Source organism: Dermacentor albipictus, chromosome 3 (genome assembly GCF_038994185.2).
Source record: "Dermacentor albipictus isolate Rhodes 1998 colony chromosome 3, USDA_Dalb.pri_finalv2, whole genome shotgun sequence".
Taxonomy (NCBI): domain Eukaryota; kingdom Metazoa; phylum Arthropoda; class Arachnida; order Ixodida; family Ixodidae; genus Dermacentor; species Dermacentor albipictus.
Window position 1 is genome coordinate 78,526,139 of NC_091823.1, and position 14,399 is coordinate 78,540,537.

Sequence of the window (14,399 nt, forward strand, 5' to 3'; positions counted from 1 at the left end):
CAAAGGAGCTCTGTGGTCCTTTAATCGGTTATTCAAACATTGTCCTGTTTGGTTGGTGCACCATTTCGCGCAAGACAGGGGAATGTGATACACTACACCCTTTCCACAGTCAACTAATCCGTCACTGTGTTTGACATCACAATCCCTTCACTTCTGTGTATTCCCTTCAACCTTTCTTCCTGCCATTACGCAGATGAGGCCCAATTCATTTCTTGCCAAGAAGAGGACATTTACGCCAAATCTACTACCCACTTTTTTCACACGGCGAGACAAGGTGTGCAAATATGGAATACTGGCAACTGGCTTATTATTGGCATTGACCTCTCTTGTCATGACACCTTTTGCTTCCAATTTTAACTTCCTCAGTAATCTTTCACTGAGCGAGGCTAAAGTACTAACTGGATAACTTGATTGCCTGAGCCTATTCAGATGATTAGAAAAAGCTTCACTCATTCAATGCAGGCAGGACTTGCGCAATGGAGCTTCTAAAAAGGATGCGGCAATAACATTCTTCACTAGCTTCGAGGGACCAGAACGGAAATTCAGAATGGGCTTCACAGACCTCGGTGAATACACCCAACAGGCATGCTCACCCCCAATTAGGATATTTATATCCAAAAACTGTATGCTCCACTCCCTAGATGCTTCGAAAGTGAAGTTCAGACCACGACCCTTCTCCTTAAATATCATGAGCACATTCACTCTGGTAGTGACGCAGCCATTCGCTTCAACGAAAACAAGTTAAAATAACGCATTGTTTTCAAGGCAACACCTTCTAAAACACCCACTAGGTCACAATCAAAGCTGCTCAGGAAAATTTCACTAAGTATTGCCGCCATGTGGGAACCTACACAATCTCCCAATCTCTGGGTATAAACTTCATCAGACCAATTGACCAGCGTCGAGGATAAATACACAAATAGCAGTTCCAGTAATTCCCCCACAGAAACACCACACTGTCTTGGAAATACAAAATCATGGGCGATTCAAATCGAAGAGCAGCAGCGGGACCTACAGTGGCAATTTTCTATACAACAAGGTCGTACACTGAAATACACACAACAATGATAGACTTCGAAATGAATAATATATCAATAAAACCCAGCTGAACATATTTCTTTAGGTCCCTTTGAGAAAAGCTGCCAGGTCCAACACTTTATTCATGATCACCTGAGACCTCTTAAAAAAAGTCATCTTTCAGGCACTAAAAATAAGGCTACAGCATTCTAAAACCAGTGGATGTACAGTACCGATTCAAATATGGCACTTGATCTGTGGCTTGCTTTCACTGCACTTACCTGTTGCAACAGAAAGTAGGAAGCTGCTGTATGCAGCGACGTACGTGACTCCCCCTTTCTCCTCATCAAACCTGTTTCAGACATAAAATGAGAGAGCAACTATGAGAGAGAGTCACTAGAATCCCGACAATTATGTTGATCTGTCAGCAGCCACCGAAATGAATGACAACTCTGTATTTCTGTTTCGATTTCATTGATCATTTTCAGCAGATACAACAAAAAAGCAGTTGTATTCATGTTGTAGGTTTGTGGACTGGTCTTTTGCAGAGTGTTGCATAAAAATACTCTCATTGACCAATCTTACCTGTAGTCTAGCAGAACATAATGCCTTATTTACTCAAATGCAACACGCACTTTTGCAATAAAATGTGTCCAAAAAATTGCATGCGTGTTAGAATTGAGTACCACCCTAATTCTGCGTTACCACATCGCCATCAGGATTTCAAAATGGCTGCCTCGTATGCACTTCGAGCCTAGCTGCCATAGCTTTCTCCATGTGCTGTAGTACATGTGCTTAGGCAATGCTTCGTTCAGATTAGGTTAGTGCACCGTCTGCCTTCCCGTTTTCTGTGTTTGCTCTGTCAGCATGGAAGTGCTGACTGCAAAGACATGCCAAGTTCATCACAATGCCGCAATTAAAAGGAAAGCGATCACGCGTGTGGAGACGGGCGGAAATCAGGCCACATCACGGGCGTTCGGAGTTCCCGAAACTTGCATGCGGAACTGGCATAAACAGGAGAGGCGTACTACGCTGACAGCTGCTATGTACGGCGCGGCCCTATCTTGAAAGCGATCTGCAACGGAGACAAGAAAATTAAATTATCGGGTTTTACATGCCAAAACCACTTTCTGATTATGAGGCACGCCGTAGTGGGGGACTCCGGAAATTTGGACCACCCGGGGTTCTTTAACGTGCACCTAAATCTAAGTACACGGGTGTTTTCACATTTCGCCCCCATCGAAATGCGGCCGCCGTGGCCGGGATTCGATCCCGCTACCTCGTGCTCAGCAGCCCAACACTATAGCCACTCAGCAAACATTGGCGGGTAACGGAGACAAGAGTCTGCGCATCTAGGCACACCGCATTGTGTTCTCGTTGCTTAGTTCGCGTCAAAGCGAGAGGCTGCACAAAGGTCAATTCCCTCACTCCTGTTACCGCACTTCCCTCACTCCAGCATTTAAAGGGCTTGTGCGGTTATTGAGTGAGAAGTGCTCATGTTTGCTTGTGCAAACATGACACCATACTTGTTAATTTAGTTAGTAAACAAATGTTTAAAAGTGTATACGGCTGATAAAACTACTATCCTTACTTTTCACATAGCTGTCTACTAATTTGCTATCGTAATCAATGCTTCGCCCTTCGGGCGAAACTGCGACTTTTTTTATTTATCGCAACTTTAGTGCACTGGGAGTAAATTTCTTTCTTCTCCAAATGAGGGAAAGTTGTATTTCTGTACGAAAGAATGAGGTGTGCGGCACTATAAAGGAATTTTCTTTTTTTAGGTCATGGCAAACGGCTGTGCGTTACAATCGAGGGCGTTTTCTTTTTTTTTCTTTTGATCACGAAAAATGAGTGCGCATTACAATAGAGGGCACATTAGAATCGGGTAAGTACGGTAGTTATTAGGGGTGAGCAAATACTAGAATATCACCAAATCGGATCGAATAGTGAGTGGTCGAATAATTCAATTCACGAATCAAATATCTACAATTTGAATTTTCAAATGTTTGGTATACAGTTAAACTTTGATATAACAAACTTCGATATAACGAAATTCTCAATGTAACGAAGTATTTAACATTTTGTAACCTCTTGTCTTCTTGTCATCATCAGGCTGATGATGATGATGATGATGATGATGAACTTCTTGTCTATAAAATACCATGTATTTTTAACCTCAATATAACGAAGTGCGTTTAAACATGATTGCAATATAACGAAATTTCACTGCCGCTGTGATGGAATACCTAGACAATGAATGGAAACTTCCATGCATGGAGATGGTCAAATGGTTGAATTACATGTGGCTGCTTGCAAACACACCTCTCAAATCGCGCAACCGAAAGCAACCGCCGAAGCAGAGCAGTGCGATATTCCATATACAGTAAAACCTCGTTAAACTGCACCCGCTTAAACAGTAGTTTCGTTTCAAAAGTAGTAAAGTCAAATCCCCGACTCAGCGGCCTTTGAACATAATGTGTTTTGTATTTGCATAAACCATACCAGCTTATTGCGTACGTATCGGTTAACACATGCTGTTTCCACTTTTTGTAGCGCAAGCATGGCGGTGCGTCGTCTTTATCGGGCTGCCCAGCAGAACAACAAGCGTCAGAGATCAGCACAACGACCTCCAAGTTCCCTGTGCGTTTGCACGTTAAGCTACATCAACATCATTTCGTCGCCGTGCCAGAGAGCGTTATGGCATCATGCAAGCGAGAACTAGCATAATGCCAAAACTCGGATATAAAAAACGCCAGGTGCTTAGCTTAGAAGAAAAATTAGACATCGTTCATGCTGGGTCTACTGTTGACTAGGTTGTGTGGCATTAGGATTGCAAAGAAGTTGCTCGACAGTGCTGCAGTGACCGCAAAGAGATGTCGGCTACGAGGTTCGACTTTTCGCCATCATTGCCTCTGTTGTTGTCGAAGTGTCACCTAGCAACACTGATAAGGAAGATACGGAAAGCGACAGCACGGGCAATTCAGGCCTGACAGTGGCAGAAGCTGCGCGTTACATCAGCCTCATGAGTGCAATCGTTGCGACGAGAACAGCATTCGGCAATGAAAAAGGCACCCCGAGACTTCTGCAGCACTACCGAGCGCATGCACAGAGAATACATAACGCCAACGAGGAATCTGCCATGCGATTGTTTGCCGAGAAGAGGGGGCAGGCTAAAAAGCTGGCATGCAGCTTCAGCAAGTTTGAGACCGCTTTCGTCGCGCTAGGCCGCCGCGGCATCAAACGAAAATAACACTTTTGTCACGCGAAGTGAATAAATACTGCACGTATTTTCCCCTTTCATCGCACTCTCTCCGTGTTCCATTTTCGACAGGCAAGTGAGCGATCTCATGCAATTTCGGTTAAACAGTACTACCGCATAGTACGTACTTTTCCCGAGCTCCGGCCAACTACGGTTTAATGAGGTTTCACTGTAGTACTAATATTCGCGTGGTCACCAACTTGCTCGCATTCTTACATGCACTGCTCGACAACCATTAGTGCAGCACATTCAGCACACCTATAAGATTTCCTGATCGCAAAAGCACATGACCTTGTACCAGCGCCGACAGCTCAAACAAAGAGCCGTTTTTAATTCATGCCCTTAAGTTCTTGTATTTCACACAATGGTTAGAGAACAAAAGGGCCAGAAGCGACGACTTCCCTCTTACTTTGGATGCATAATGATTACACTAACTGATGACTGCAGTGAAGAATGGCAAAGAGGTCTGGAAGAAAAAAATAAAAAGGCAGGAATGTCACAATCTTCCACAGCACCGGGACCTTGCCATTCCAAAGCCAAGACTACCCCCAACACTAATTTCTGCTTCTCCTTTTCCTCTTACCTCCCCTTGAGCAGCTGAAGCAAGTACAGCAGTACAGACGTCGGCAATGGGTCAAGTGTTGCAGCATACAGCGCTTCAAAGTGCTCCTTCTCCAAGCAGGGTACACGACAGATGAGCTCCAGAAGTGTGCGTTGGTCTTCCAGTTGTGTCATCTGAGGTAGAAGTTCTGGAGCAGGAAAAAACTTTATGATTATACTAGTATAAATGGGGTATCTTACTTCTCAAAGCCAGAGCTGGGCTGCAAGAGATGCCTAAGAGGCAGTCTCCCGATTCATTTTGACCACCTTGGTTTCTTTAACATTCGCAGATATCTCAGTAGGTACAAGGACAATTTCAGCCTTTCACCCAGCATCGAAATGCATACATCCTTTCCAGGAACAACACATGTACAGCCTTGTGCTCAGAAAGTGAATGCCAAAGCCCTCAAATTGTCTGACAGATCATATACAGACATATTCAACACCTGCATTCTCAATTACAACTCTCAGAAATAAACAAAAAGAAAATAAAGAGAAAAAAAATTCCTACAGCCTACACCAACGATTGCATATAACAATGTTCAAGAGAGATAATTTATCAGAAAGAAAGACGTCGGCCTGAGCTAGTATGCTCTGGCTTGCTTCACTGCACAGGGAAAAAAGGAAAGGAGCAAAAAAAAGTTCGCCAACGATTACAATACTTCTAATGTGAAATTTGAGTGTAGCTTTACATGTGTTTTCATTTCGCGATATATGGAGGCAAAGAATTTGAGAGGGCGATGGAGCAGAGTCAGCAATCGTCGAAAATCTGATCTGCGGGTCAAGCGTGTCGGCTTTTATATATGACCCGTCAAGGTACCAGTGTAATCGGTGGTGCCGCTCAGCTTCCAGAAAGTACTACACAATTTGCGTTATACATAGAATCAGATTACAAAGCAATCGCAAACTGTGACACTCAAAACAAGCACAAACGAGACAAAACCAAGCAAACCAAACAAGCACGAGCAAGAGCTGACGAGAGCAGACGAGTACGAATCTAGCGGACCGGCTGAGACAAGATACGAGCACGCATAGAGCAGTTGGGCAGGTCCACATGAAACCAGTTTCCTGCACACACGTCACTGAAGAGGCTGTTCTCATTGGTGTCTGCCGTTTGCAGCTCGCGTCTTTCATCTGCCACTCTGCATTCGCTCTTTCATTTTTCACTGTTGTGCTCATTCGCTCGGTTATGCCGACACCAATGCTCGCCGCAGGAACGGGCCATTAAGAGCTGCGCTCTAATAGAGTCATGAAAGATGATGAAGAGGACAGAAAGAAGGGATGCATATATGCAAGAAAACAGTGGTTTCTTTAAAGCTTTCAGTCTAGTGCAGTGATCTTCAAATACGGTAGAATCTCTTTGATACAATCCTGTTACGTACGATTTCCTGGTACCAACATCTGCGATCAATAACACAAAAAAATCTCCCAGTTGTGTTACATTTATATTTTACCGGTTCATACGTTCCCAGAAAACACTAACTTTCAGCACGAACAATTAGTACATCGCCAAACAACTATCATGTGATATGTTTTCCAGCTGTTACATCCCATGTAAACAAGAAAAGGCGCGAGGTGCGCACGATCGAGAACAGTAACAACCTGCCGCATCAGCTAACTCATAATGCCCACCAGCCTGTCTCACATGAAAACGCTGCCACGCACTAAGTTTCTTTTTCTGGTACCAGCAAATCTCCTTCTAGGTGAGAGCACGTCACATTCATGGCTATCGCAGTTAACCCTATTGCAATAAGCATCTTCACCTATCTGTTTCCCAGCATATGGGGTGTAGTGCTGTCAGAAGCGTATTGTACAAATTTACTAGGTAATTACCCAAATGTGCCACCGTTCCCTGCTGTGGGCGGCGCAATGAAAGCGTCACATTTTGCTCCAGCGGTCCCTGGCATCACCCACCAGCTTGATTTTGTTATGGTTTCCCATCGCCGTCTTATAACACTACACAAAAGGAAAACAACGAAACCTCCGGAGCCTCACCAGCTAGATGCGCATCGACATCTCGTACCTTGTACCACAATTTGCACCACGCTGCGCATTACATGGATGTAAACTACAGTTGAGACTGTCAAATTTTTCAGTTACCTACTTCAGATCGTATGTTTTTTCGGTTAGCACATTTTTCTCTTGCGTCTTTTTCCAAAACGCATAAATTAAGTTCTGCTGTAGTCCAGAGCAGTCCTTGTAGCTGTTGTTGCTACTTTGCAGTCACACATTGCGGAAAAGGTTGTGCTTCAAAACATCGTTTGCCTGCCAATGCTTGCTAGTGCAGAAGCCAGTGTCTTTCGCTGTGATGCATAGAGCGGGTGACAATTTTGAAATCACACAAATAACCGCATAAACCATGTTCAAATCTCTATATAAGCAAGCCGGCCCAATTATAGTTGTAAGGCACAGCTCCAGAAAGAATTTAACTTTGTATACGTACTGGGCAGTCAACATGTTTGCTGCTGCCCTCTTTCAAAGCACAATACAGTTTCATAGTAGAGTGTATGACTGTAAAGCCTGTAGGGGGCACATGGTACCCATGACAACATGCACAGTATCCACTACAGGCCACAGATCCATTACCCATAGACTAAATAGATACATACCGTCAAACCCACTTATAGTGATACCAGTTTTAACAATATATTGGATATAACAATAAGCATCCAATGCACTACGAACTTTTATAAGTGTTCTATGGCAAAATAAACCACTTACTACAACAGAACCTCGTTGATTGTTGGCATTATCTACGTTTTCCTGGCGCTAACGATCGTAATCGGGAACACAAAAAATGACCCACTAGAGGTACGCTTATTTTTTACCGGTTCATATGTTCCCGGAAACACGTCGCCAAACTGTGATCATATGAAACATTTTCTGGCCACTAGCTGCACCCTTGTAGATGCACCAAGGGTGTGGATGCACCCCTGGCCACTAGATGCACTTGTTGTATGTTACCTTGTGGTACAGTACATACCTACTACAGTGGACTGTTCACACTGTACCCACTACATGCTACTGCACACAACTATGCATTATGCACACACTACAGGCCAAGAGTTGTCACTATTCAGCACACAAGCTGCAGTGGGTTACTCCCTGCAGTGGATACATGCCATAATTGAGGGGTGTAAAGACAACTAATACTGTCAGCGAGCTGCTTAAAAGGTGGAGCTGAATGGACAAAATTGGACGCACCTATACACATCAATATGTGATGCTGTAGACTCTCCAGGAGTGCAGGAAGCCGCAGCTGTGCCAGCTTTCCCAAAAAGCGCAGAGAGGCTCCCTCCTGGCCCTCGCCGCTCTCACCCAAGGCGCGCTCGGGCAGCAAGCCCAGGAACCGGTCTACCACTGGACGTCTGTACAGAAGTGCAGTGCACATTAAGGAAAGAACAAAGATTGCATTTCTATCAAAGATTCTATCAAAGATTCTATTTAAGATCCCAATTCATTTTTTTTATTTATCATTTTATCATTGAAATATTTGAGAACTAAAAGTGTCCTCTTGGCAGCACATGCGTAAGGAGTGTTTAAATGTATGGTGCCATTTAGTGAAGTTGCGCTAGGCAGCCTACATAAAAGCAGTGATGTTCGCACAGGCAACTCCTTAGGCTGGCATGTAGCGTATGTGATTTTGTTTTCGTAAACTCTGGGTGAGTGGGCTTTGACGCCGTGATGCTCTTTAATGTGTCCCAAAATCGAAGTGCATGTGCGTTTTCTATTACACCTACGTCAAAATACAGGTGCTGCGGTTGGGATCAAATACGCGACCTCGAGCAATGCCATAGCCGCAAAGCTACCGTGGCGGGCACAGAAGTGTTGATTTGACGGTCGACCGTGTCCATAGTGTTGCCTAGACCCTGCAATGTGCTTTAATTTATGTGTCTCTGCTTCTGCAGCCCTGCGTAATTTGTCCGCTTGACATATTTGCATGGCGTTTATTTTTCAGAAATAGCAAGAACGTACTGTACTGCACCTTGAACTTACGCTTATAAAGTTTCCCCGCAACTGCTGTCATATAGGAGTAGGGTTTCCTTGCCTTCTCATGTAACCTCAGCCCCCCCCCCCCCCCCACCCCCATATGGGAACTGCCTCTTCTCCTCCCTCCTCTCTGCACTTCTATCTACATCACCTCTGAACTTGCATGTTAGTAGAAAGGGAACAGCTGCAGTTTCTGCAATGCTTTTGAGGATGGTCACAGATAATTACAGCTGTCAAGAGGCTAATGAGGCAACACCAGAGGGTATTGTGCACATTCAATGCGGTTGGGGTCCAAACGAGTTTCTCGCGTTGCCTTTTTTCTCTTCCGCACTCCTGTCACGTATACACACGCTCTGAACCACCCCTTGACGTGGTGTGCCAGACAGCAGCAGCAGCAGCAGCAGTAGTAAAGTTGAAGGAAGAGGCAAGGAAAGCTTTGCTTTAATATATGTCCAAGGACCTCTCCAACCTGTCCGAACCTCTCCAAGGACTTCTTGAAAGAGAGTATTTGGGATCAGCTAGCTTCCACTACCGTTCTATCTTCAACACAGGCTCTCTAAAAATCTCAGTGTAATTGCCATTCGATTCTTTCTGCTACTACAGATTTATCAAATATTTCTTCGCAATTTTCCCAAGACATCATCGTCTTATAATAAACCTGGCTTTCAAAAGGTCGAAAATGTATCCTAAAACATTAATGATTATTTCGTTTGGATCAACCTGCCAGAGGTGGTGGTGTTGCATTCATGGTTTCAACTAAATTCAGTCACAAGGCCATGATTTCCTATCAATGTACCGCACTTACTCGCATAATGATCACACTTTTTTGTCAAAAAAATTGGCACAAATTCAGGGGTGCGATCATTACGCAAGTTAAATTTCCCGCGAAAAGAAAAAAAGAAGCTTCCTTTTTTAATTCCGCATTTGCTGCGGAATGACAACAGGTCAACAAATAGGCGGCTGCCAATGTATGTAGTGCAGGACACCAAAACAAAGGTGGCAGCCGGCGGAGCAAGCTGAACGCATTTCTTTTTCTTTTTTTTTTCTCGCGAGTACATTACATGCACTGAAACAGTTTCTTCCGTATCAGTAACGAATAATATCGTGAATATCAGCAAGTTTGCGGCAATAATGTAGCCCTGTCCACATTGAGGGAATGGAAACAGATGGGCGCGCTTAGCTGCCAGTGACATAGAAACACATGGTAGGTATACTGCGGAAACTGTGGCATTTGTCTTCACTACTATCCTAATACAGCACGTTTCCGCTAAGGGTGGGCGAATATCTTAGCTGTGTTACAAGTGTCGGCGTATCACTAGGGTACACTTCTAACGTATCAGTGTAAACGTGGCTACTATCGTTGCCGCTCGCAATTTGTTGTGTGCTCACGAGTGCAAATGAGAAGAATCGAAAGGCGCCTTTTTTGTTGTTGTTGACCACAACCATTATAAAGCCTACACATAATAAAGGCAAGTTTGGTTGCAGCTTTTTTTTGTCATGAAAGTGCGGAAAGTGACGAAAGGAATGAAATGGGGCATCTGCTCAAGAATGTTTGGTGTATGCAGACCGCCTGGTTTGTCCTGAAAAGTCGTTCGCGTAGCATTCGACAGATGGTAAGTGCGGTCATCACTAGCTAGACTTGGCACATGACATATTGCTGCGACAAGTTCGGGGTGGGATCATTACACGGAAAATAAAAAAATTGAATTTTGATGACCAAATTCAGGGGTGCGATCATTATGCGAGTGAATACGGTATGTCTACTGAGTGTGAAATTTTAGCATTAGACCTAACACTCCCAGACTGCTCGCCTTTTTACTTAGTTAACATATATTTCCCAGCAGGAGTGGAGCTAGACGGCCCATTAGCTTCCTGCAGAAAAGCCACAGTACTTGCTGGTCACATTAGTTCTCACTAGGCATCTTGGGATTTCAAAACTGGTTTAGATGGTAAACGCCTGTGGGAAGTGACTCTTGATAATCACCTTTCATGTCTAAATTCAAAAGTTGCTAGTATGTTTGTTTGTAGCCAGCCTCACTCGGCAATAGATCTCACTTTTCCCAGCTCGTCTTCAACTATAACCTCGTGGAATACAATAGACTGTGCTATAAACAGCGACCACATTCCGATTATATTTTAGATTGATGTTCCTTTGATTTCTTTGCAGAGTTGACCCATTTGTAAATTATGACAAATATCAAAAGGACTTCAAGTCGACGATGCTTGAGGATATTAAGGTTTCGAGCCTCTGTGCAGCTTTAAGACATTCCTTGAAGAATGCAGTGTTCAATTTAACCTCTAATACAAGTGGGTCTTTCAGTCCTGACGGAATTCGGAATGCATGCTAGCTCACCAAAAATGAAAAGCTACCTGGAAGCAACTTCTTTGTGAACCATATCGAAAATATTGAAGTGATTACCAATTTGTTGCTGCATCTTTCATGCGTATGGTATATAAAGCCAAAGATGAGTATGGTATGAACAAATTCACTTACCTGCCATAATCTAAAAACAAGAAAGCCTCAGGCACGTCCAAAAAATTGGTTATTCATTACCTGGTTACCACCTGCCTTGACTGCAATGCACTATAATACAGTTGAACCCACTTAATGATGATTTCAGGTATAACAATCTATCAGTTAAAATGAGCACATTTCAGTGCATTTATGATTCCTTGATGCTACTAATTAAAGTTGCTTCCAGGAAGAAGGCACATGTGAAGTGAAAAAGATTTAAAAATAGGGCTCTCGCCTGAACCCCTATGAAAATATGACCTTCAAGATGAGTGAGTGTCACGCATCGATTTTGGAAGCCGTGCAAATGCTGCTCAAGTGTTTCTATCATTGCTGTCCGTAATCATGTGGCCAGAATCAGCGTGCACGTGGCACGTCGTGCTGCTGCCATGCAAAAGCACAACGTGTTCTTAGTTATTTCATTACTATACCAGTATCAGGAAAGCATGGTTCACCTATGTTTATGCCGTAGCTGATTGCTGACGAGTTGCGATGAGACATTCTACCTTTCGGACTTAGTACTTTTTCAGCTAAAACGATGCAGAAAATGCACTTCCTGGCTCCAGATGCACTCAGTTTTGCATGGCTGATGTGTAGCTGCAACAGAGAGACCTTCGCGAAGGGATGGCGTGTCGAAATAGTTTGCATTTCCAGCCAAGTAGAACATTTCCGTTCTTGTATTCAGAACCTATTCCAGTCCCGCTGGTAGTAAATATATCACAATCTCTCAAAGAAAACAAATGACATTCGTTGTGCTTGTGGTTTTGAAATCACAGGCGATCAGAAATGGACTCTGTATTGAAAAAGGAGTGAAGCAGTTTTTAGTTCTTTAGATCAACATTACTTATAAACTAGCCCCCCCCCCCCCCCCCTTTTCTTTTTGTTAAGAAAATTAGCGGCTAGGTGCTGAAAGGTGTTGGGAACAAAACTGAACGTAGTGAAAATACAATTTGCTGACAAATTGGTGCTTAATCATAACTGCCAAAGCCAACTTTAGCGTCGCTAATTCTTGAGTGGTTTGAAAGGAAAGTCCCCATATAATATAAAACATTGTTAATTCGGGCTTCACGGGACTGAAAAAAATGTCAGAATTAACCGAATTTCAAATTGCTGAGGGTATCAAGAAAACAATAAACAAATGCTTACTATCTCAACACACTTTCATTTACTGAATGAATCAGCAAACTGCATTTCTATTTTGCACAAAAGCAGTGTGGAAGCAGCAATTCTCACTATCTGGAGACTGATCAGAGCTCCCAGCGGCGAAAGCCTTGAGACGTACTTCACAGTGCGGCCGCGGCGTGCATTTACATTCGAGGTCAATAATGCACACATCCCAATTATCTTTTGCCAGTGGGCTGGTCACCAACATATCATCCGTCCGCCACAATGCAGTCTCTTCAACCTCGGCGGCTTCCGTCGCATTTGTGACATTGTACGTGTAGCCACTGCACAGAATCAAAATGAAACTGCCACCACTACGGACAAAACTGTAGTTGCTATCGATGCAATCAAGAATGGCAACCATGTAGTTTGAAAGCAAGCAGCCGACACGAGCACAAAGTAAAAACGAAACTACTGTTCGCCACAATCGCTGCAGATGAAATGATGATTGCTATCGATGCGATCGTTGATGGCAACTGCACAGTTATAAAGGTACACGGCCAATGCGGTGTTACGCATGGCTGTAAACGCAAGAATAAAGGCTATGTAGGGACTAATAGGCATGAAGCATTCAGGTGTTCCTATTGTTTACGTATGATTTCTGTTGGCGACTATGGCAATGCGGACTTCGCCGCTTCCTTAGAAAAGAATTCGTAGATGCTACAGCAGCGTTTGCTCTTTTGTGTTGCACATTTGTGGCGTTTCGCCCTCGTCGAGCTCCTAGAGTTGTTCAAGCCAGCCGGCATGCGGCCAAATACGCCCGGATTGACAATAGTTTGATTGCTTAGTTTGAAGGCATACGCCTGCTGGGACCAAAGGACGATTCCGAATTCACAGATTTTCCAAATAGATGAGGGTCGAATCAGCAAGATTGTTTTACTGTAATGAACTACTGATAAAACAAACACTTCTTGCGGAACTATTGGGTTTGATTACAAAAACTGATGAGCCATTGTTTACTTACACAACTTCCAGAAGTGTTCGCGGTCCTAGGATGAGCTCGTGGAAAAAGTCGAGGATAAAACGGGCGTCCTTGGGCTGGAGTATATCGCCCTCCTCATACAAGGACAGCATGGCCTCCACCAACTGCAAGCAGTCTACCAAGGAATATCAGCATCTTACCATTAGAACACCAAAGTTTTCAGATTGAGACACTCACCAAGCAAAACACTTTTATTTATATAACATCATCTTGAAGTGATCATGTTTATAGGCTCTTCCTTGGCTGGGAACAATGTTTGTGGTTAGTGTAACTAAAGTAAGTAGAAGACTGTAGAGAAAAAAAAAGATATGAATGGCATAGTTTGAATATAACGTTCAAGATGGCATGCTGGTGCAATGGTAGACACTGTCAGGAGCCAGCTAGAGCTGTACCTATGGCCTTTCGAGTGGCCTTCAACATACGCTGTCAGAAAGGCAGGAATGTTCATGGCTCTGCTCACCACCAGGGGATACACGTGGCAGCAGAAGACGGGCGATCTTGACCACAACACGGGTGTCTCCCGATCGCACTTGGCCAGTATTGATGAGATCACCAAAAAAGGCCAGTACACGCTGCCCCTGGTCAGCACTGAGCACGCCTAGCAGGCCAGCCAGCACCTCGCAGATGCCCAGGTTGATGGACGTCACAGACACCTGCAGCATTGCAGTGGAGGCACTTACAGAAGTTATAAAAGCTGTGAAACACTTTTGCATGTGGAACCAAACAGATCAGCTTGCTAGTTAGAACTTCTGAAAGCAGTTATCTGCAGTCCTTCAGGGTTCCTAAAGAGAGCTGATATGCCTCAAGACAAAGCGTCAAAAGAATGAATACCTCGCCAGATTTTTCGACTGCATTATCTTACGGACGTGTTG

At 43.9% G+C, this 14,399-nt stretch overlaps 1 protein-coding gene across 2 annotated transcripts in view; it reads right to left on the minus strand.

Annotated features, from left to right (window-relative positions):
- Positions 1-14,399, minus strand: part of LOC139057422 (testis-expressed protein 10 homolog) — a 66,349-nt gene that overhangs the window by 26,118 nt on the left and 25,832 nt on the right. For both annotated transcript variants that reach the window (XM_070535646.1, XM_070535647.1), the window contains exons 7-11: positions 13,988-14,180; positions 13,510-13,642; positions 8,084-8,247; positions 4,863-5,028; positions 1,299-1,369 (exon numbers count right to left, since the gene is read on the minus strand). In XM_070535646.1, the coding sequence (XP_070391747.1) occupies positions 1,299-1,369; positions 4,863-5,028; positions 8,084-8,247; positions 13,510-13,642; positions 13,988-14,180 (727 nt within the window). The remainder of the gene's footprint in view (positions 1-1,298; positions 1,370-4,862; positions 5,029-8,083; positions 8,248-13,509; positions 13,643-13,987; positions 14,181-14,399) is intronic.